This window comes from Hemiscyllium ocellatum, chromosome 1 (assembly GCF_020745735.1).
Source record: "Hemiscyllium ocellatum isolate sHemOce1 chromosome 1, sHemOce1.pat.X.cur, whole genome shotgun sequence".
NCBI lineage: Eukaryota > Metazoa > Chordata > Chondrichthyes > Orectolobiformes > Hemiscylliidae > Hemiscyllium > Hemiscyllium ocellatum.
Genome location: NC_083401.1, coordinates 87,316,276 through 87,339,844, shown reverse-complemented (window position 1 = coordinate 87,339,844; position 23,569 = coordinate 87,316,276). Strand labels below are relative to the sequence as shown.

The following is a 23,569-nucleotide window of genomic DNA, read 5'->3' as shown; positions in this document are numbered from 1 at the left end:
TGTTCCACCCATCTCTTCAATTAAAGTCATAGAGATGTACAGCACAGAACTATACCCTTCAGTCCAACTCGTCCATGCCAACCAGATATCCCAACCCAATCTAGTCCCACCTGCCAGCACCTGGTCCATATCCCTCCAAACCCTTCCTTTTATTATACCCGCAAATGCCTATTAAATGTTGCAGTTGTACCAACCTCCACCACTTCCTCTGGCAGCTCATTCTATATGCGTACCACCCTCTGCATGAAAACGCTGCCACTTAGGTCCCTTTTATATCTTTCCCCTCTCACCCTAAACTTATGCTCTATAGTTCTGAACTCCCCCACCCCAGGAAAGACTTTGTCTATTTATCTTATCCATGCCCCTCATAATTTTGTAAACCTCCAAAAGGCCACCCCTCGGGTTCCGACGCTTCAGGGAAGACCGCCCCAGTCTGTTCAACGTCTCCACATAGCTCAAATACTCCAACCTTGGCAACATCCTTGTAAATCTTTTCTGAACCCTTTCAAGTTTCACACCATCCTTTTGATGGGAAGGAGACCAGAATTACATGCAATATTCCAATAGTGGCCTAACCAATGTCCTGTACAGCCACAACATGATGTCCCAACTCCTGTACTCAATATTCTGACCAATAAAAGAAAGCATACCAAGTGCCGTCTTCACTGCCCTATCTACCTGTGACTCCACTTTCAAGGAGCAATGAACTGCACTCCAAGGTCTCTTTGTTCATCAACACTCCCTAGGACCTTACCATTAAGTGTATAAATCTTGCTAAGGTTTGCTTTCTCAAAATGCAGCACCTCGCATTTATCTGAATTAAACTCCATCTGCCACTCAGCCCATTGTTTGCAATTTTTGATTACCTCCTCTACCTCTATTTTCAATAGAGTAATTTTCTTTGCTCATGGACTGAATGCCTTTTTGATACCTTCTTGATGTTCCCAATGTCAATAATATCTGGATAATCTGGCAGAGTCCAGGTGAGATCCAGTTGTCATTCATATATTGCCCACGAGCACATTGGTCTTGATAGAACATTGTAGCACAGGAATGGGTTCTTCAGCCCATGATGTTGTGCCGAACATGATGTCAATCTAATCCTTTCTGCTTGCCCTTAGTCCATATCCCTCCATTCCTTGCATATTCATGTGCTTATCTAAAAGTCTCTTGAACTCTCCTATCCTATCTACCTCTACCACTACTCTGGCAGGGCATTCTAGATCCTACCACTCTTGGTGTCAAGAAAACTTGGCCCTTACCTCTCTTTTGACTTTCCCCTTCTCATCTTAAATGCATGTCCTGTAGTGTTAGACATTTCAACTCTGGGGGGGAGAAAGATTCTGACAGTCAACCCTAACTCTGCATCTCATAATTTTATAGATTTCTCTCAAGTCTCCCCTCAGCCTCTCGTGCTCCAGAAAACCAACCCAAGTTGTACTGGCCTGTTCTTATAGCTCATAACCTCTAATCCCAACAGCTTCCTGATAAACATCTTGTGCATCCTCTCCTAAACCTTCACATCCTTGCCATAATATGGCAACCAAAATTGAATGCAATTCTCATTGTGGCTGAACCAAAATCTTATACAGCTGCATCATGATATCCTGACTTTTGTCCTTAGTTCCCCAACCAATAAAGACAAGCACGCTATATGCAATGCTGTTCAGTGTCCTGCCATTTATTATATATTTTTCCTTAACATTTGATCTCCACAAGTGCAGCATTTCACACTTACATGGATTAAACTCCATTTGCCATTTCTCTGCCCATATCTGCAACTGATCTACATCCCACTCTATCTTTTGACAACCTTCCAAACTATCCACAAGTCCCTGATCTCTATCACCTGCAAACTTAGTAACCCACCGTTTCATCCAAGTCATTCATATGTATGTAGTGTGTGTGTATTTATGATGTAACATAGCACCATTTGATCCTGTTGCCTTTCAGAGTTCTGCCGTTGAATACGAGAGCTTATGGCTAAGTCTCAGTTCTTTCTGGGGTCAGACAGGTTGCTGAATTGTAAATCCCAGGCCTGTATGACAAACCCAGCTGGGACGATTGGCTGGGAGATCAATATATATCAGTACATATTTATATCACAAACAGTGGAGATCCCAGTACAGATCCCTGTGGAACATCACAAGTCACAGAACTCCAGTCAGAAAAACACCCTTTCACTAGTACCCTCTACCTTTTATGGCCAAGCCAATTAGCGACCAAGTCACCATGGATCCCATGCATCTTAATCTTCTGGCTCAGCCTACCATGAGGGACTTTATCATCGACAATATCCACTGCTCTACCCTCTTCCATCACCTTCGGCACCACCTCAAAAGAAAATTCAATCAAGCTAGAAAAACCTGACCTTCTCCGCCCCACCCAAAGCCATTCTGACTGTCTCTAATTAGGCCATGCCTTTTCCAATTGCACGTAAATCCAATCCTTAAGAATTCTCTCCAGTAGCTTCCCCAACACCAATGTGAGACTCCGCAGTCTATAGTTTCCTAGATTATCCCTAATTCACTATTTGAGCAGAAGTACAGCATTAGCTATTTGCCAGTCCTCCAGAACATCTCTACTAGCTAGTGAGGATACAAAGATCTTGATCAAGGCCCCAGCAATCCCCTGTTGCCTCTCTGTGACCTGGGGTAGGTACTATCAGGCCCTGGGGACTTAATAAAGTTAATGCTCTTCAAAAGACCCAACATCACTTCTTTCTTGATTTCGTATTACCATGATCTCACTAACCTCCATATCCTTCTCCTAGGTAAGTACCAGTGAAAAGTACTCATTTAAGATCTTGCACACAACCTCTCACCTGAAGCACAAGTTCCCTCCTTTGTCCTTGATTGATCTGACCTTCTCCCTAATTATCCTCTTGGTTTTTATGTATGTATAATTCATAGCTCTTTCTTGCTCTCCTAATTCCCTGTTTAAGTTCTTTTCTGCTTTTTTTTTGTATTTCTCACAGACCCTGTCTGACTTTAGCTTCCTAAGCCTTACATATGGTTCTTTTTCCCTATTTGGTTCAATTCGCAGTCTCACCTGTTACCCAAGGGTCCCTTAGCTTATCATCCTTGACCCTCCTCCTTACTGGAACATGCCAGTCCTGAACTCTCATCAGATCTTTAAACAACACCCACATACCAAATGGGGACTTGCCTGATAACAGTTCCTCCCAATTAACACTCCCTAATATTGATGTAATTTGTCCTCCCCCAATTTAGTATCCCCCTGAAAGATCCTGACTTATCCTTATTCATAGCTATCTTAAAACTTAAGGAGTTGTGATAACTGTTTCCAAAATGCTCTCGCACTGAAAGTCAGTCACCTGGTCAGGCTCATTAACCAATACAAAGTCCTGTGTGGCTCCTCCTCCAGTTGGACAATGCACACACTGTTTCAAGAAACCCTCTTGGATGCACTTAACAAATTTTGCCCTGTCTCAGCCTCTTGCTCCAAAGGGCTCCCAGTCAATACTGGGGATGTTAAAATCACCTACTAAGGCAACCTTGTACTTATTGCATTTGTCCATAATATGTCTGCATATTTGTTCCTCAGTGTCTTGGTGACTACTGAGCGGTCTTGTAGTATAATCCTATCAGAGTGATTGCATCCATAGTACTTTAACCATATTGTCTCTGTGGTTGAGCTCTCCAGTATGTCCTCTCTCAGTGCAGATGTGACAACTGTGGACACGTAAGGTTTAAACATGTCAGCGTCGAAATGGAACTGTACATCAGCCATTCCAAGGAAAGGATATTCAGTTTTGTTCCCTCGTGGACGTTTCTGAATTAGTTGGGTGTTTGACAGTTGTATTCATTGTGCTCATTTAGTTTAAAGCAGCAATTTATTTCCGGGTATATTTTAAATTGAATTTAAATTCTTAGACTGTTCTGGTATGGTTTGAACTCATATTTTCTATTAATAATGGAATGCTTTTGTTCCAAGTTATTATTTGGAACGAGTACGTTTTGATTGTTTATTGTCAACATCCAAATTTGACTATGGCAAATGATGCCTGTGTTAGGTTCATCGTGACCACAATGCAAGATTCTTCTGGAGGACCGTCATCTCTCCAGAAGTGATTCTACTTCTGTACATTCCTGGATTATGTGTGATTTGAACAAGAAATACCACACATCCTATAAATCTGTTTTTGTGTTACTACAAGAAGCCATAATTTATTTGGTGGGAGCTGAGATTTGATTGGTGGATGTTGATTCGGCGGTTGGCGAGTTGTTTACTTTCTTCGCAAATAACCTGATTGAACATTAGTAAACCCACTGTTTTAAAAGATGTGGTTTTTATAGTTAGAGTTAATGTTTTAGGTTCGGTGACCCATCTTCAATTCTAAAGAAGGGTCACTGGACCCAAAATGTTAACTCTGATTTCTCTCCATAGATGCCGCCAGATCTGCTGAGTTTTTTTCCCTAGCAATTTTTGGTTTTCTTTTTGATTTTTCGTATTCATGGGGTTTTTTTGGGTTTTAATAGTTCATATATATTAAAAAGCTCAACATGGAATAAAATTCCAGTCGATGTTTCAAAATTCCTTGACTGTGTTTGCACTTTGTTCTACCTCAGTTGTGAAAATTGCCTTGGTGTTGTTTTAAACCAGTATAATGTTTCATATGTTAACCTTCTCAAATTATTACAATTTGTGAAGGTTGGCCGAGCTAGCAACACCCACACCCAATGAATAACTATATTATATACATAAATTCATGTGCAAGCTATACTTATACAGCCATCTTTTCTGTATAAAGGATCCACAAACAGGCTAAAGATGAGGCAGAGCAGAGTGAATTAATATGGTTGCATGATACAAGAGATGAATTTGGGGAATCGCCAAGACAAATGCAACCACATACATCTCTTACACAGATGAAAACGAACAAACCAAAGCAGCAAGTTCAATGCAAAAAAAGGAAGAATTTTGAAGAATCTTCCCTCGAAAGTTTTAGTAGTATGCCAGATCCAGTTGATCCTACTACTGTAACAAAAACGTTTAAATCTAGGAAAGCCTCTGCACAGGCTAGCCTTGCTTCCAAGGATAAAACTCCAAAGGGAAAATGTAAAAAGACTCACTTTCACCAGAAAAACCAGCAGGAAATTGCTGCAGGTATGACTTGAGCTACTGTCCATTTGATGAGTACCTTAATTATTAATGATAACAGTTTGTCAGTTGCAGATTCAATGATAGCGTATGATTTCATTTGAAAAATAAATCACAAATTAATAAGAAAATGACTTTTGGAAAGTTGGAACTTCTACTATATTAGAACAACAGACCAAGGATGGATGACCATGTTTGTCTGCTTCTTTCTGTGGAGCTTGGTTTAAACTAAGTTTCTTTTATCAATGCTTGTACATTTTCACTTTTTCAGAACAGACTAGATTGTATGTACCTGATTACTGCTTTTCAATTTCTAAAACTGCCCTGCACTTAATACAATGACAGAATTTTAGACCAACATAAAGTAGGTCAAACCCCTACTATTCAGATAAATTTTTAACAACTTACAACGGAGTTTCAACTCTTCAGTAGCTGAAAGTAACATGCCACTGTAGAGGCATCTTGTTTGCAAGTGTTAATTATTTGCTGCATGGAGAAAGCTGGTCTAATATTAACGAATTGATTGATTTATATTTGTTTTACTTCCTAATGTGAAATTTAAAATTATGTGAGCACTAATTGGATGAATTTGGTGATCCCATAATTTAGGAATTAAATGACTTTCAATAGACTTTGCTTCTGCATTTGATATGTTTTTTTTGCTCAATCAGTTGCAATCCCAAAGGTCACTTCTGGTTTAAAAAAAACTCCTCTTTGATTTGAAATGTAAGTTCTGTTCCTCTTTGCAGAGATACTGCCAGATCTGCTGGGTATTCCCAGCACTTTATTTTCACTCCCAAAGCTTTCTTTATGGATTTATTGGGGCCAGGTGTACAACCTTTTACTGTGCCTTTCCAGCAATGGATGTCCGCAAGTTCGCAAATTTACTTTTGGTTGACATCAGCTGCACAAAACAAAAGCATTGAGAACCGATGCCACTCTTTCCACACACAACTGACATAAAAGTAGCTGCTAATATCTTTAATCATAGATTCCAAACCCTCTTCTCTGAAGTGTGGATTTAATTCATCCTTCTGTACAAAGTTTACATGGTATTCTATCTGACTCTGAGATGAGAATTGCTATACTATAATACATAGCAATTGTTCTCATCATTGTAACTTGATGAAAAACATGTAATGGCAAAAACTGGCATCAGGCTGCCACTGCACCAACTAATTTTGCACTAATATTTTGCAACATGTCGTAGTTTTTGAAATCAGTTTAATTGAATGTTTTTATTATGATAAATGATATTGATAGCAATATTAAATGTTTTGCATTCAAAATTCCTGCTATACTCTAAAGATGTTATTGTAGGAACCTGACTGTCCAGTAACATCAACTAGAAAAGATTTAGAGTCATAGTCATAGAGATGTACAGCATGGAAACAGATCCTTCGGTCCAACTTGTCCATGCTAACCAGATATCCTAATCTAATCTAGTCCTATTTGTCAGCACTTGGCCCATATCCCTCTAAACCCTTCCTATTCGTATGACCATCCAGATGCCTTTTAAATGCTGTAATTGAACCAGCCTCCACCACTTCTGGCAGCTCATTCCATATATGCACCAACTTCTGTGTGGAAAAAGTTGCCCTTTTGGTCCCTTTTATATCTTTCTCCTCTCACTCTAAACCTATGCCTTCTAATTCTGGATTCCCCCACCCCAGGGAAACGACCTTGTCTATTTATCCTATCCATTCCCCTCATGATTTTATAAACCTCTGTGAGGTCACCCCACAGCCTCTGATGTTACAGGGAAAACAGTCCCAGCCTATTTAGCCTCTCCCCATAGTTCCAAGTCTCTAACCCTGGCAACATCCTTGTAAATCTTCTCTGAACCCCTACAAGTTTCACAGATCCTTCCAATAGGAAGGAGACCAGAATTGGACACAATATTCCAAAAGTGGCCTAACCAATGTCCTGTACAGCCGCGAACATAACGTCCCAACTCCTATACTCAATACTCTGACCAATAAAGGGAAGCATACTGAACACCGCCTTCTCTATCCTATCTACCTAGGACTCTACTTTCAAGGAACTGTGAACCTGCATTCCAAGTTCTATTTATTCAGCAACATTCCTCAGGACCTTAACATTAAGTGTCCAAGTCCTTGTCTGATTTGCTTTTACAAAATGCAGCACCACACATTTATCTAAATTAAACTCCATCTCAGATAATTCAAATTTTTCCATATAAATTTTAAAGTGGTTTTTTATTTATCCCTAATTCTATTTAAATATCTCAGTACAAAACTTTAGAAAATACTTATGCGTGTGATTGACCTTTTCTACATTTGCTACTAAGTTCAAGCACTTTTTTTGTAGGTTTTGAATCTGCAAGTAATGCTAGTGCTAGTGAAAGTTGTCAAGGAAAGGTCTGCCACTCCACACAAACAGAAGAATTTTTGAAACCTCGAACTTGCAGCACAACCAAAGATGAATTAGAGGAAAAATCCAAACGAAAAAATTCAAGCGACCTCTCTTCTGGTATGTTAATATGATCATTGATATAAGTTCATATTTTATTGGAAAGTGAAAATCAAATACAGGTTACCAAATAAACAGGGTGTATTCAATCTTGTAAGTGTTCTCCATTTCAAGAATTTGATCTTTGGAACGTGTTGAGTTATTCACTGCCTGATGTCATAGGTTAAGACTGTCATGTCTTATTTGTAATTTAGTTATTGCACGTTCATGGCTTTGGTTGACTAAACAATCCCAATAAAGATACTATATTTTGTTAAAGAGAAGAATTTAGACTTGGATGACTTACAGCGTGGAAACAGGCCCTTCGGCCCAGCAAGTCCACACTGACCCTCCAAAGAGCAACCCACCCAGACCCACTCTTCACCTAACACTACAGGCAATTTAGCATGGCCAATTCACCTAACCTGCACATTTTTGGATGTGGGAGGAAACCGGAGCACCCAGAGGAAACCCCCGCAGACACGGGGAGAATGTGCAGACTCTGCATTTAATTCTGCATTCCAACATGGAATTTGTAGCTTATTGCTTGTTCCTGTTAATGTCATCAGTTATTTCAAGTTTTCTTACTTTGACAAATTTAAACCTTACTAAATTGTTGATATATTCAAAATTAGATTTAATCTGTGCATTGTGTTAAAGAAGGCTGTTCAATTATTTTTTCCGTGATATGCTGACATAAGTGTTCACTTCCCAGTGAATCTTTCTCAACATATTATGAATATCTCTAAAAGCCATTATTAACCTCAGAAGTGATTTTGCTTCTGAAGTATTATTTTTTCAAAAGACCTTCATTTAATTTTACACTTGAACTTTTTAAACTCGTTTAATTTCGCACATGAAATCTCTTTCCTGCAATACGAATTGTAGTGCGGTATACAGTGTTCAGTACAAACTACTACCTGTCTCTGTCCCCCTTTCCTACAGAATATGCTAAGGGAGTTTTGTTGGAATCTAACAGAAACGCATGCAGTGAAGCACCAGGTAAAGTACCGATTTTACTTTTAAGCAAATAACTGACAGAAATAGTTGCTTCTGGGCTGTGCTGTTATGTTTCTGTTTTTCCTTAGCACTTTCTAGTTAGACTATTTAATGAAGTAACATTCAGTTGAATAAAACTAGTTTTTCTCTGCAATTCAATTCTAAATAATTTTCAAAACTGAGTCTGATTAAAATGATGTACTAATTTTGCTCAAGATGTTTAAACGAACGAACAAATAAAGTTAACCTTAAAACGAAAAGTTGACTGTAATATTTATTCTTGAACTCATAAAAAGTCAACAAAGCCAGCCTGTGCAACCTTTGCCCAATTAGCTTTGGAAATTGGTGAGCTGCCATGTCATGAAGATCATCCCAGTGTTGTCAAGTGGGACATTCTAGGATTTTTGACTCGGTGAAATTTAAGGAACTGTTATATAGTAGCCACATTTCATATTTGGCTAAATACGCATTCTCTGTAACTTCAAAGTACTGGAGCAAAGAACACTATTATATTCAAGTTACCTCCGAGCCACACATCATCCTGACTCTGAACTATATTGCTAATATTTCAATGTCATTGTTTCAAAATCTGGACCTCCTTAACAGCATTTTGAGTGTATCCAAACACAAAGGATTACAAGGTGTTCAGGCAGGTAACCCGCTGCAACTTTCTGAACGGCATTTAGACATTGTCACTACATGCTGTCGTAACCGGCAATGCTCACATCCCATCAATAAGTAAAAGCTTGAATTGATAATATGTGTTTCATAACATTTTACAAACAGCGTTATCAAATAAAATTTGACACCAAACCATTGGAGCAGTGGAACAAGCACTTCATCAAAGAGTTGAATTATAAGAAGTACCTTAAAGAAAAGCAGAGATTTGGAGAATTTAGGTAGCTGCTAATGACTGCTAGTAGAGCAATTAAAATGCTGCTTAAAAGGCCAGAATTAGAGTTAGCTCATGTGTGGTAATTTAAACGGGTTCATCTGTATGTGACCTAATGTGGAAATATTGAATTATTGTGCGGCCATACAGCTGATAACCTTAAAGGGCATGTTGTTGTAAGTATATATCCGTGTAAGAACGGTGCAATTTGGAGGAGATTATGTTCCTGGGCCCCTCTAATTGTTCATCTGGGTATTGGAGATCATGCATTTGGAAGGGTAAAATGGGGCAATTTTCTGGGTATAAACTTTGTTTTAACCTGAAGTAATTCATTGGTCAGAGCTACTGAAATATGAAATCTAATTAAAGATGAAAAATATTGCTCACCTTTAATATTTCTAAATTTGAATGAACAGTTAATTAGTCTGGAAAATTATGATCAGCTTTTAAGTATTTTTTTAAAATAAACTGGATGCTGGCGATATGAAACAAAAGTAGAAATTGCTGACAAAACTCAGCAGCTTTGGCAGCATCTGAACAAAGAACAATACAGGAGAAAGTGAGGACTGCAGATGCTGGAGATTAGAGTTGAAAAGTGTACTGCAGAAAAGCACAGCAGGTCAGGCAGTATCTAAGGAGCAGGAGAATCTATGTTACGGGCAAAAACCTTTCATCAGGAATGTCAACAAGAACATTATAGCACAAGCACGGACTCTGGCCTTCCAAGCCTGCACAACACATTTTGTCCTTCCATTCTAAAGCTGTCCTCTCTTAGGGGACCTGTGTCCCTGTATTCTCTTCATATTCATGTATTCATCCAGGTGTTTTTAGATTGGATTAGATTCCCTACAGAATGGAACCGGGCCTTTCAGCCTAACAAGTCCACACCGACCCACCGAAGAGTAACCCACCCAGACCCATTTCCCTCTGATTAATACACCTGATGCTATGGGCAATTTAGCATGGCCAGTTCACCTGATCTGTGCATCCTTGGATTGCTGCTTTTAAGTCTGCTTCCATCACCACCTTTGGAAGCTTGGGTTAAAGCCTCATACTTTCCACTTTATCCATGCCATTTATAATTTTATAAACTTCTATCAGGTCACCCCCTCAACCTCTCCTGCATTCCAATGAAAAAAAATCCCAGTCTATCCAATCTTTCTTCCTAGCTAAAATCCCCCATACCAGGCAACCTCCTGAGAAACCTTTTCTGTACCCTCTCCAAAGCATCCACATCCTTCTGATAGTGTGACCAGAACTGTCTGCAATCTCCTAAAGCTATATAAAACTGCAGCATAACTTGTCTATCATTATACTCAGTGCCCTTTCCAATGAAGGCAAGTATACCATAGGCCTTTTTTACAACCTTACCTACCTGCACTGTTACTTTCAGTGATCTCTGAACCTGTACACCCAGATCCTTCTGCATAACCATACTCCTTCGGGTTCTGCCATTCACTGCATAATTTCTACCTGTACTTGACCTTCCAAAATGCATCACCTCACATATGTTCAGATTAAACTCCACCAGCCATTTTTCTGCTTATGCCTCCAACGATCTATATCCTGCTGTATCCTCTGACAATCCTCCTCACTATCCACAACTCCACCAATCTTGGTAGAATCTGCAAACTTACTAATTAGATCCAGCTACATTTTCCTCCAACTCATTTATGTAGACCTTGATCAGCAGAGGTCCCAGACTGACAAGGAACACCCTTGTCACAAGCCTCCATTCCGAAAAGCATTCTTCCATTGCTCCCCTCCGTCTCCTATGATTAAGCCAGTTCTGTATCCATCTTGCCAGCTCACCACTGATACTATGTGACTTCATCTTTTGTACCACTCTGTCAAATGAAGTCCATGTGGACAACATCAGCCGCTTTTACTTTATCAATCATCATCATCTCCTCAAAAAACTTGATTAAGTTAGTGAAGCATGACCTTTCCTGCACAAAACTATGCTGTTTATCAGTAATAAGTCAATTTGCTCCTAAATGTGTATAGATAGTTTCCCTGAGAACTTTTTCCAATAATTTCCCTACTATTGACATGAGGCCCACAGGCCTTTAATTTCCAGCATTGTCCCTGCTACCCTTCCTGAGCAATGAGACAACATTGGTTATTCTCCAGCCCTCTGGGACCTCACCTGTGGACACAGATGTCTGTCAGTGCTCTAGCAACTTGTTCTCTTGCCTCCCTCAATATTTTGTGCTCGATCCTATCAGGATCTGGGAACTTATATACCTTAATACTTTCTAAGACTCACAACATCTCTTCCTTTTTAATAGCAACTTGGCTTAGAGATTCAACACTCTCTTCCCTGAGATCATTTTTCACCAATTCCTTCTCTTTGGTGAATGCTGGCTCAAAGTATTTGTTTAGGACCTCAGCTACCTCTACTGGCTCCACACACACATTCCCTCCTTTGTGCTTGCATGGGCCAACCCTTACCATAGCTACCCTCTTGCTTTTTATGCATGTAAGAAAAGCCTTGGGCTTCTCCTTAATCCTGTTTGGCAACGACTTTTCATGACATCTTTTTGACCTTTTGATTCATTGTTTTAATTTCTTTCCTACTTTCCTTATACACTTCAAGGGCTTCGTCAGTTCCCATCCTCCTCAATCTTAAATATGCTTCCCTTTTCTTTTTGACCAAAGTCATAACAGGGAGAAAGTGAGGACTGCAGATGCTGGAGATCAGAGCTGAAAATGTGTTGCTGGAAAAGTGCAGCAGGTCAGGCAGCATCCAAGGAACAGGAGATTCGACGTTTCGGGCATAAGCCCTTCTTCAGGAATGAGGAAAAAAGGGCTATTTTTCCTCATTCCTGAAGAAGGGCTTATGCCCGAAACGTCGAATCTCCTGTTCCTTGGATGCTGCCTGACCTGCTGCGCTTTCCAGCAACACATTTTCAGCAAAGTCATAACATCCCTGATCATCCAAGATTCACGTAACTTGCCATACTTATCCTTCATTTTAGCAGGAACATGCTGCTCCTGAACTCTTAACAATTCCCGTTTGAAATACTCTCACATGTCCGATGTGGACTTACCCTCAAGCAACATTCTCCGATTCCTGCCTAATATTGTTGTAATTTGCTTTCCCCCAAATTAACACTTTCACCTGAGGACTGCTGTTATCTCTATCCATGAGCCTCTTAAAATTCATGGTTTTATGGTCACTGTTCCCAAAATGCTTCTATACTGAAACTTCATTCAGCTGGCTGGGCTCAATTTGCAAAACCAGGTTCAGTTTTACCCCTTCACTGGCTGGACTATTTACATTTTGTATCAAGAAGCCCTCCTGATTGGTCCTACAAATTCTGCTCCATCCAAGCCCTGAGCATGAAGTATGTCGCAGTCAATATAGGAGAAGATAAAGCCATCCATCACAACAGCCCTGATACTTTTACATCTTTCCAAAGTCTGCATATTCTCTCCTCTATCTCCTGCTGGCTTTTGGGAGGCCTGTAGTATATCCCCATCACTGTGATTTCACTTTTTCTATACCCATATTGCTTTACTGCACAAGTCCTTTGTTGCATCCTCTCTCGGTATAGCTGTAATGCAACTCCCCCACCCGTTCAGCCAAAACCTGTGGAGTAAAAGGAGCGTTAATGTTGTTTCAGGTCCAGTAACCATTGTTTAGAATTGATAGCTAGGTAAAGGTGAAACGTGCTGATGACAGATGGGTTTGGGGGAGGTGTAGCAAGTGAATGCAGAGGGAGAGAATGACAGTTGTCAGACAAGGAATGGATAATGGGTGAGCCAAGGAGAAAGATAAGTTGATAATGGTGACCCTTAGTAGGTGAAAATGAGTTGGCTGTGATGAAAGTCGTCCATGTCAGGACAGGGTCAGGATTGTTGGGATGTGTATAGGGCACAGATGAAGGTATTCAGACCCTAAATTTGTTGCACTCAGTATTGAATCCTGTAGGCTTCAAGCCTCTAAGCGGAAATACTGTTGTTTGCTGCTAAGTTATTTAAATTCTTCTTTCTCTGTTACAGAAACAGGCAGTGACTTCTCCCTCTTTGAAGCTCTGCGTGATAATATCTATTCTGAAGTGGCAACTTTAATATCTCAGAATGAATCGCGACCCCATTTTCTGATTGAACTTTTCCATGAGCTTCAGTTGCTTAACACAGACTACCTTCGACAGCGAGCTCTTTATGCTTTACAGGTACTGGTATTTAAATAGTTTAAATATATCAAAAATGTGATACTTTATCTCTTTGTTAAAAATCAAGTTGTGGATGTAGGTTGGTTCACTGAGCTTGAAGGTTCATTTCCAGACGTTTCGTCACCCTACTAGGTAAAATCTTCAGTGAATCTCTGGGCGAAGCACTGCTGATGATTCCTGCCTTCTGTTTATATGTTTGGGTTTCTTTGGGTTGGTCATGTCATTTCCGGTTCTTTTTCTCAGGGGGTGGTAAATGGGATCTAACTCGATGTGTTTGTTGATAGAGTTCCAGTTGGAATGCCATGCTTCTAGGAACTCTTGTACATGTCTCTGTTTGGCTTGTCCTAGGATGGATGTGTTGTTCCAGTCAGTGGTTTCCATCCTTATCTGTATGTAAGAATACTAATGAGAGAGAGTCATGTCATGAGAGAGGGACAACACATCCACACTAGGACGATCCAAACTGAGACACGCACAAGAATTCCTAGAAGCATGGTATTCCACCCAGAACTCTCTCAACAAACACATAGACCAGGACCCGATTTACCATGCCCTGAGAAAAAGGACAGGAAATGACATCACCATAGGAAATGACATCACCCACCCAAAGAACCCTAAACATTTAAATAGAAAGCAGAAATCATCAGCAGTGCTTCTCCCAGAGGTCCACTGAAGATGTTACCTAGTCAGGTGATGAAACATCTGGAAATGAATCTTCCAGCTCAGCGAGCAAACCTACATCCAGAACCTCAACCTGAGCTACAAATCTTCTCAAAACTCGCAAATGAAGTTGTTTTCTCATCCAGGATATAGTTACAAGACATCTTTCAGATAAGAGCTATAAAGAAGGGAAGCACACTTTATCACAGAATTCAGCGGTATGGATGACATGTAATTCAGAACTGACTCCGAGTGAAAGCCTAGCTACAAGTGATGATGAGGTGAGTACTTTTATGAGATACTAAGTAAACATTCCAAGGTTTTTCAATCCAATGTTGTGGTGAAGAAATCAAAATCTGAATATGTTGTGTTTTTACTCTTGGTACTGATATGTCATTTTTTTCAAGAATTTCATGTTTTAATTGCGGATATTGTATGAGTCCACCTGCAATGTGAGTTATTTTGATAACTCAAGGAATGTGTTACTGCTCCTGGATCGTGATATGCACAGCTGGTGACAAACAAAAAGTATACTTGCCACTTCATTTGCCACACAATCAGCTGTATCTGAAAACTCATTGATTATTTTGCATTTACCTTAACTGTGGTGAAGGGTTACATATATGGCTATCGACATCAGATTTCTGGTAAATGTATGACAGAAAGCATCTTTAGGTCAGGAGTATAAAGTGAGTTGAATCTGCTACTACAGAAGGTCAGTGAATCAGTTCAAATAGATACATTTAAGAGGAAGCTGGGCAAATGTATGAGAAAGAAGGGAATGATAGATTTATGTTAAGGAAACATAGGTAAGAGGTGTAAGTGGATCTGTACTGTTTCTGTTCTGTGTACTTGATATATATAATTCATAATTTTTTTGGGGGGTGGGGTACAATTGATTAGGCTCTGTGCACTTTTGGGCAGTGCATTCCAATCAAAAGGAAGTTGATTGCTGCTTTCAAAGTCAACAATGTGCAGGGTCATAGGAAGAAAGGACAATGGGGAACTCATTCAGAGAGCTGTTGCACAGACGGTGGATTAAGGGAAATATTGCAGAAATCTTGCCTAGTTGCTTAAATTATTTTTAGATTCTAGATAGCTTGAAAAAAACTTGTATTTTAGGAGTATTTTAACAGAACAAAAACCTATTTAAAACAAAGTCAGATGTCACGATTTTGGCTCAACCATTATGATTAATTATTTATTCTCAAGTAGCGTTCTTAGCTGACAACTTCCTAGAATAAGTGTACAACAGCTGCTTGACAGCAGAAAAAAAATTGAAGAAACTTGAGGTAAGAAAAACATCTCTTTTAAAATAAGTAGTCAAGGTATGAAGAAAGGAAGAGTGAGAAGGATTAACTACTTGCAATATCCAACACCTTCCATTTAGTAAAGTGGTTCAAGGTACTTCGTGGAAGTGTTATGAAGAGAAATGTGACACCTGATTTGATGTACTACGTAGGAAGAGAACATAGGAGCTGAAGTAAGCCATTTGGCTCTTTAACCTTGCTCTGCCATTTAATATGACTAGTTCAATGTCCTGTTCCCACTTTCTCCCATATCTTTTGATTGGTTTAGCCTTAAGAGAAAGAGATATTTGGACAGTGATAAATTCTAGGAAACGAATTCAAAAAGAAAAGTGTATTAGAGATGGAAAGATTCATAAAGAATAGTCAAGAGTTTTTAGATGGTGGAGCTTTTAGAGATGGCATGTGCAAGTTGGAGCAACACAGATGTCAAAACATTGTTGGGATGGAGGAGGCTTAAAAGATGGGAGAGTGAAACCCAAGGACGGATTTGGAAACTGAGATGAAGATTTTTAAAATCAAATAATTGATAATGAGTTAGTGAATAAGATTTAATGTAACTGAGTTAATGGGCAGCAGAGTTTTGGATTATTTCTGAAATTTTCTGTAATGTGGAAGGTCAGCCCCACTTGCCAGGAGTACTTTGTGATAATTGAGTCTTGAGGTTACATTTGGTTAAGATTTCCAACTGCAGATAAGCTGAGACAGGGTTAGAGACTAGCAAAGTTAGAGTTCAAAATAGGTGATTTTAATAATATGTGGAAGTGGTCAGAAGTTGCAATGTTCTGATTTCTCTCATTCTACCTTGGGCCATGACAATCAAGAGCAGTGAAAGGAGTGGCTAAGAAATAGAATTTGCCTCATATTTTGGTACACATCCAACACTCATAGTTGCAAAAGTAGTGTGAGCATTCAGGGACACAAGGTTCAAGGGAAGTGACAGTGACTTAGAGTTGGATACTTTCCGCATACGTGTGAAATCTGATGTATTCTTGGTTGTCATTTGAGGCTGTATATGGATGAGAAGTACAATAGGAGCCAAAATAATGTTGTGAAAGTAAAAACAGAAGTCATTGAAAGTTATCCTTTGTCTTTGGCTAGGCAGGCAGCATCCAAGGAACAGGAGATTCTTCTTAAGGGCTTATGCCCGAAACGTCGAATCTCCTGTTCCTTGGATGCTGCCTGACCTGCTGCGCTTTTCCAGCAACACATTTTCAGCTCTGATCTCCAGCATCTGCAGACCTCACTTTCTCCTCTATGGCTAGGCAGGCAAGACTGGAACCATTTGAGAGCAGAAATATTCAGCTGGAAAATAGAGGAAAAACATTGGAGTGTGACTTCAGTCAAGGAGAAAGTGAGGATTGCAGATGCTGGAGATCAGAGTTGAGAGTGTGGTTCTGGAAAAGCACAGCAGGTCAGGCAGCATCCGAGAAGCAGGAGAATCGACGTTTTGGGAATAAATCTGTCTATCGTCGGCACTGCTCTCCCTGATCTCCCTGATCTGTCCATTGTCGGCACTGCCCTCCCTGACCTGTATATTGTCGGCACCGCCCTCTTGGCCTGTCCTTCGTCTTTCCCATCTATCCACTCCACTTGCCACTCAGACCTAACACCTCCCATCTTCATCTACCTATTGCATTCTCTGCTACCTTCCCTCCCAGGCACACAGCCCCCTCCAAAAGGCAGAGCCCACTGACCCACAAGTCTCATCCCTGATGAAGAGCTAATGCCCGAAATGTCGATTCTCCTGCCTTGGTTGCTGCCTGACCTGCTGTGATTTTCCAGCACCACACCCGTGAATGTCTTTTTGTGACAGTCATGTTAAAGAGAGCTCTCATGATTTGAGCTTGTGGTAATACTGCACAAGTCAGATCCCAGACAGTTGCAGAACGCACACACATATGCCTGTTAATGCTCATGAACCAAAAAAAGCAAGTTTATTGCAAGAGAAAAGAAACCAAAACTATACGCATGTATATAGGATCTTAACATTATCGGCAAAATCAAGTTTCAACCAGTTTAACAATATTGCAGCTCCCTTCCACATATCAATATATCATCAAAGTTACCTACTTCAATCTTTGTAACATTGCTATTTTCCAACTCTGTCTCAGCTCATCTTCAGCTGAAAATCTCAGTCATTTGTAATCTCAACACTCAACTCTGACAAAGTACTCCTCATAATATATGTACAGTATGCACCTTTATCATAGAACATATATGGCAAGAAGGATGAGGAAGGATAATTTGCCATGGACGTTGTGTATAACTGTGATATTTTTGACTTTTGAGTTGGGCTTTCTGGAGCTATGATGCAACAGACTACTTGAGGATTCAAGCATTGCTGAAAAGCTGAAAGGAGTTCAAGAATGTACAATTTAAAGAAGTAAAAGTGAAATTTCAACAAGTGAAAAAGCCAAAGATCAACAATTAGGGAACCAGTAACGTGAAAGGAATATGGCAAAGGACAAATCCGCAGAAGAACATGTGGGAACCCGAGGCACAATTAAAGCGGCAAATGAATGCGAAGGGAGCTGGAAAGTGTGAAGTGTTAGGTTGAAGTGCCTATCTGCTTAATCAGTGGAGGGAAGAACGAGAGATTTTGTAATATGAAAAAGAGTTGCTTTATTTTTGGTGTGATTTGGGTTTCATTTGAAACTTTGGCAATATTATCTGCACTTCATGGCTTGGAGAGTAGCAAGGCCCATGGGGAGAAGTGAGAAGATAATCTATTGAAGTATAAATAAAAATTTAAGAACTGATCTGATTAAGAGTGCAAAGGGATATTTGGGACAGGGAAGAAAATGAACAGGCTTGCATTCATAATGTCCCCTCCATGACTTAAGTATATTAATATTTTGCAGCCTATTAATTGCTTTTGAAATATGTTTGCTTTATGAAGATGAATATACTGGCCGAATTGTGCATAAGAGGTTCTCTGAAATGACATAATAAAGGGTCAGCTAATCTGTTTCAGTGAAATTATTTGAAGGATAAGTGTTGACTAGTCTGTCGGAAGAATCACTGTGCTCTTCAAATGCTACAAGTGGCAGTTATTGCACAATACCTGCAGCTGAGTCATATTTTCCCATAATGCATTTATAGGATGTCTGTGGAAAAGCTACTGACCATCAAGCCAAGATAGATCTTCAGCAGCATGAAGATGCAGAATATATAGAATCCTTAAAAAATGCCAGCATGTTGTCGTCTTCTTCCAATTTAGAACCCTTTGCTAATGATGATCTAGGTAAGGTTCCATATAGTTATTGTTTAAACAAATTTTCAATTGAACAATAATCTTTTCATGAATGTCATGAAATAAGATTTAAATTCCCTGAATTTATCAGATTACTATGTGACATTGGATTGTGTTATAATATAATTTTTTAAAAAATGCTTATTAAATGACATTTTAATTCTGAATTTGGTAGTTAAAGTGCAATTTCCTAATACCATGTGTAATGGTCATTTTTAGTCTCTATTGTCAACAATTAGGGAAGCTGTTCTTATGACTTCAACATATGCATCTCTATAATGTTCAGATTAGAAGTGTTGCTTTGAAATTTGGTCTCCTGTCACTGTTTCAAATGTCTGCAGAAAATCTGTCTTTCTAAAATTTGTGTTTTTTATGAATACAGGTAATACTGTCATTCACTTAGACAAGGCCTTGTCTAGGATGAGAGAGTATGAACACATGAAATTTGAAAATAACCAGATTGATGTCTGTACCAGTGCCATTGAATGTGTTGAAGGTAATTTAGAATAACTGTTTAATGTGAAACGATGTGAATGTGTGCTTAATGCATAAATAGTTGGGTAGCTAGTCACATATTTTCCAATCACTCAGTTGTAAGGTTTTTGAAAGGCAGTAGATGAGATAGTTTCAAACACTGAGAATGCTGATGGTACTCCAGAAGTCTAGCAGCATCTGGGAAGAGAAATACAGTTAATTCTTCATTATTCATGTTCAGAACAGTTCTTGATTGATGGCTGAAGGTATTGGAACATTATTACCCTCATTTGTTTAGTTTCTAATCACAAATACATGGATAATTATCAATGCAAGCGAAAAAGAATGACTTCTGTGTCCTGTTATGATCTTGAATCTGTCTCTTCTGGTTCTTGATCCTTCCACTAACAGGCATAGTTTTTCCCTCTCTTCTCTGTTATTCTGTCGTGATTTTGATCAGCTCTGCCAAAGATTGCCACTATTTTAACCAATAATTACACCCTCGCTTCTACAATCCATCCATGTAACTGAAGTTCCTCAGCTCCAAAGCTTCATCTGCATCAATCTTTTCTGCATATTTCATGCCTTCATGTCCTTTCAAACGTGTAGTCCCTAGAATTGGACATAATTGAGTCCAAACTAGTGATTTATACCACTTATCAAACATTCTAATTTTTGGAGTTCATGCTCCTATTTGTAAGGCTCAGAATTCTGTATGTTTTATTAACAGCCTTCTCAACTTGCTGTGCCCTTGCACCCCCTTTCTGGATTAGTGGTGCTGGAAGAGCACAGCAGTTCAGGCAGCATCCAAAGTGCAGTGAAATTGACGTTTTGAGCAAAAGCCCTTCATCATGCCCGAAACGTCGATTTCGCTGCACTTTGGATGCTGCCTGAATTGCTGTGCTCTTCCAGCACCACTAATCCAGAATCTGGTTCCCAGCATCTGCAGTCGTTGTTTTTACCTCCTTGCACCCCCTTGACAATTTTACACTTCCTTTTATATTGGCTGTCTTTGTTCTTCCAACCTCACAGTTCATAATACGTTTTAAGTTTTGTGTCATTTCAATTTATTAGAATTTTCCTTCAGGGATGTACGAAGTAGCTGAGGAGGTGTCAGTAAAGATGCATAGAATATGGGGTAATATGGCGTGAATGGAGAATTAGTTAATGGACAGGAAGTACAGAGCAAGAATTAGAGGGCATTTTCAAGTCAGCAAGCTGATATTAGAGGAGTGCTACATGGATCCATATTGGGGCGTAGGCTACTTATAATCTTTATTAACAACTTGGACAAAGAGTCTGAGAGTTTTCAGGCAATACAAAACTAGCAGCGAATGTAAATTGACAGGAAGGCACAAACACTGCAGAGAAATATAGGCAGTTAAATGTATGAGCTTCAAGGTGGCAGAGAGAGTTAATGTACAGAAGTGAGGTTATTCACTTTGGTAGTAAGTAGAAAAGCAAATGCTTGTTGCTTTATTGTAAGGAACCTAGCATATAGGAACAAGCAAGTCCTGCTATAGCTGTTACAGGGCACTAGCGAAACCATGTCTGGTTTACTGTGTGCAGTTTTGATCCCTGTTTACTTCCATTTTAGGTGTTCATGCGATCAGAATTGTCCTGTGAGGCTGGTAAATTGAACCTTTTAAATGCTTGAATTTTAAAGAATGAGAGCTGATCTCATCGAAAAGTAGAACTGCCTGGAGAATCTGTAACACAGACACAGTTTCAGGATAAGAGGATAATTCGTTGATTGAGATAATGAGAAACTTCTGTTCAGAAGGTTGTGAATCCTTAAAATTGTCCACCCTAGATAATTGTGGATGCTCAATTGTTGAGTATATTTATAACAGAGAGAGATGTTGATATCTCAAAATTGGGATGTGGTGTTGAGCAGTAGATCAGTCATGAGGGACAGTTTGGTCACTTGCTCATACTAGTGTTTTTATTTGTTAAACCCTGTCTAAGCAATAGCAAGCAAGGTTGAAAAATCAAATCAATGCACTGAGCTGACTCAAATTCCCATTCAAATTGGCAAAGTCTGTCTAAGTAACTGGATAAAAATTTCAGAGGTCATTGGATACTCTGAAGAACAGGAGGATCAGATATTTAAGGAGTAAAGTGACAGAATAGAAGTAACCCTGATCGTCATAACATGGAATATTAACTAAACTTTTAGCTGGAGTGTCAACCTCCTTTAGTCAGAAGTCGTCACTTCGTCTTGTCACCACATACTTGCAAATTCTACCTTCCTATGGTCATCTGTGAAGTGACTGGGGAATTGTGTCACAGTTGTTCACTCTGAAAATGAACAAATTAACCTCTGGAAAATATTGATTTACCTACTTTTTGTACAATTTCTTGTAACTTTGCCATGTTTGACAAATGCAAGATACCTCCCAGAAAAGAAAAATCCACTGTAAGCAACAATGAAAACTAATGTTAAATAGGCGGTGGTATGTTTTTAACTGAATTGATTCATTGTTGTACATTATTAAACTCATTGTGCGAATGACATGAAGTCTTGGCTGACTTCCTTGATTTAACTCTAGAGTCCACAATACCAATGAGACAATAAATTCTGAGTAAAGCAGAACATTTCTTAATGCAATCGTAGTGCCAGCTTTGACCCCTAAGTTGAGTCTTGGAAGAAATATCAATACTATTATTGAAGACTTTCTGTTTCTACCCCTGAAACAGGGTAAGTCTTCAGTATGTTTGCTGCTGAAACCTTTATCCACACATTTATTACTTTCAGACTTCAGTCTTTCATTATATTCTGAATAAGACCTTCAGTATTTTTATTTCCTTCTTTAAGATGGTTAATAAGTTGCACCTTTTTTGCTCCATTTGTGACTACCTATCAATTTTTTTCATGATAACACTTATGTAGAATTTTCAGGTACCTTACTACCTGAAAAATGATGCAAATGCATTTTATTGCATTTTCAAACAATAAAAAATAAAGGGGTAAAAGAGCATTTTATGTTTTTTCTTTGAGTTTGATGCTATCTTTAATTTCCCTGATTAACCTGGTTATCCCCCTCCGAGAATCCTTCAACTTCACTGAATACTTCTTTGCTGTAAACCATGGACTATTTTCTGAAACATCTGCCATTATTCCTCAACTACTTTTGCTGCTAACCTCTTCCCTAGTCAACTCCAGCCAATTCTTCCCTCATTCCTTTTTTAATGACTCTTAATTCACCTTCGCATTGTTTTTCTGATCCCAGTTCCTTTCCCTCCAAATGCTAAATTTTACCATGTTGTTACACTGTTTTGAAGAGGATCTTTTCCTCGGACATTATTAATTAAACCTGCATAATTGCAGATCACCAAATCTTGGATCCACAACATATTGTTCTTGAAAACTGTTCTGAGTACATTGATTCTGCCTCATGGTTTCTTCTGTAAATCTGACTATCCCAATTTATATGAAGACTAAAGCTACCTGTGATTACTGCACTGTCTTTGTTCTTTACACTCATTGTCACCCGATTTTATTTTCTGTCCTACTATATAGCTATTGCTTGGGACCCTTCAAACTACATGTACCAGTGTCATCTTCCCCTTTTCATTTCTACTTCCAGCCTCATGGATTCTCTATTATCGATCCAAGGTCATTTCTTGCTATCATGTTTATTCCATACGAACATTGCTAACTCACCACTCTTTTTCCTTCTCCATCTTCTTTAGAAAAGTTTCATACTTCTGCATATTTAGCACCCAGCCTTGATCTCCTTTTAACTATGTCTCTGTACACGTTAACCATCATACCCATTAACTTGTATTTGTGCAGGTAATTCATCTATTTTATTCTGAATGTAATACACATTCAAGTAAAGAGCTATTAATCTTGCCTTTTTCTCATCTACCCTCAAATCCTATTTACTCTTTCTCTGTTTGGAATCGTTATCCAAATAGGTGCCTTGTAATTCTGCCATATTTGCTGGCTTTGTAAGCCACAGCCAAATCTCTCTCCCTCCCTCTCCTTATCCAATTAGTTTAAATCCCTCTCTACAGTCCTAGATATGCCAGTGAATTGGTTCAAGTGAAGCTGATCCCATCAGGATAATTTCATTCAACCCAATACTGGTACCGGTGCCTCTCAAACTGAAAGCCATTGTACTTACACCAATCTTTGAGCCACGAATTTAACTCCTTGACTTTATTTCCCCACGTCAGTTTGGCTGTGGCTCAGGTT

General features: G+C 39.1%; 1 protein-coding gene across 6 annotated transcripts in view; it reads left to right on the top strand.

Moving 5' to 3' along the window:
* The window catches only part of pcm1 (pericentriolar material 1), a 156,418-nt gene that overhangs the window by 107,034 nt on the left and 25,815 nt on the right, over positions 1-23,569 (top strand). For all 6 annotated transcript variants that reach the window (XM_060823968.1, XM_060823962.1, XM_060823943.1 and 3 more), the window contains 7 exons: positions 4,775-5,130; positions 7,456-7,617; positions 8,542-8,598; positions 13,496-13,668; positions 14,475-14,609; positions 18,741-18,882; positions 19,274-19,387. In XM_060823968.1, coding sequence (XP_060679951.1) covers positions 4,775-5,130; positions 7,456-7,617; positions 8,542-8,598; positions 13,496-13,668; positions 14,475-14,609; positions 18,741-18,882; positions 19,274-19,387 — 1,139 coding nt within the window. The remainder of the gene's footprint in view (positions 1-4,774; positions 5,131-7,455; positions 7,618-8,541; positions 8,599-13,495; positions 13,669-14,474; positions 14,610-18,740; positions 18,883-19,273; positions 19,388-23,569) is intronic.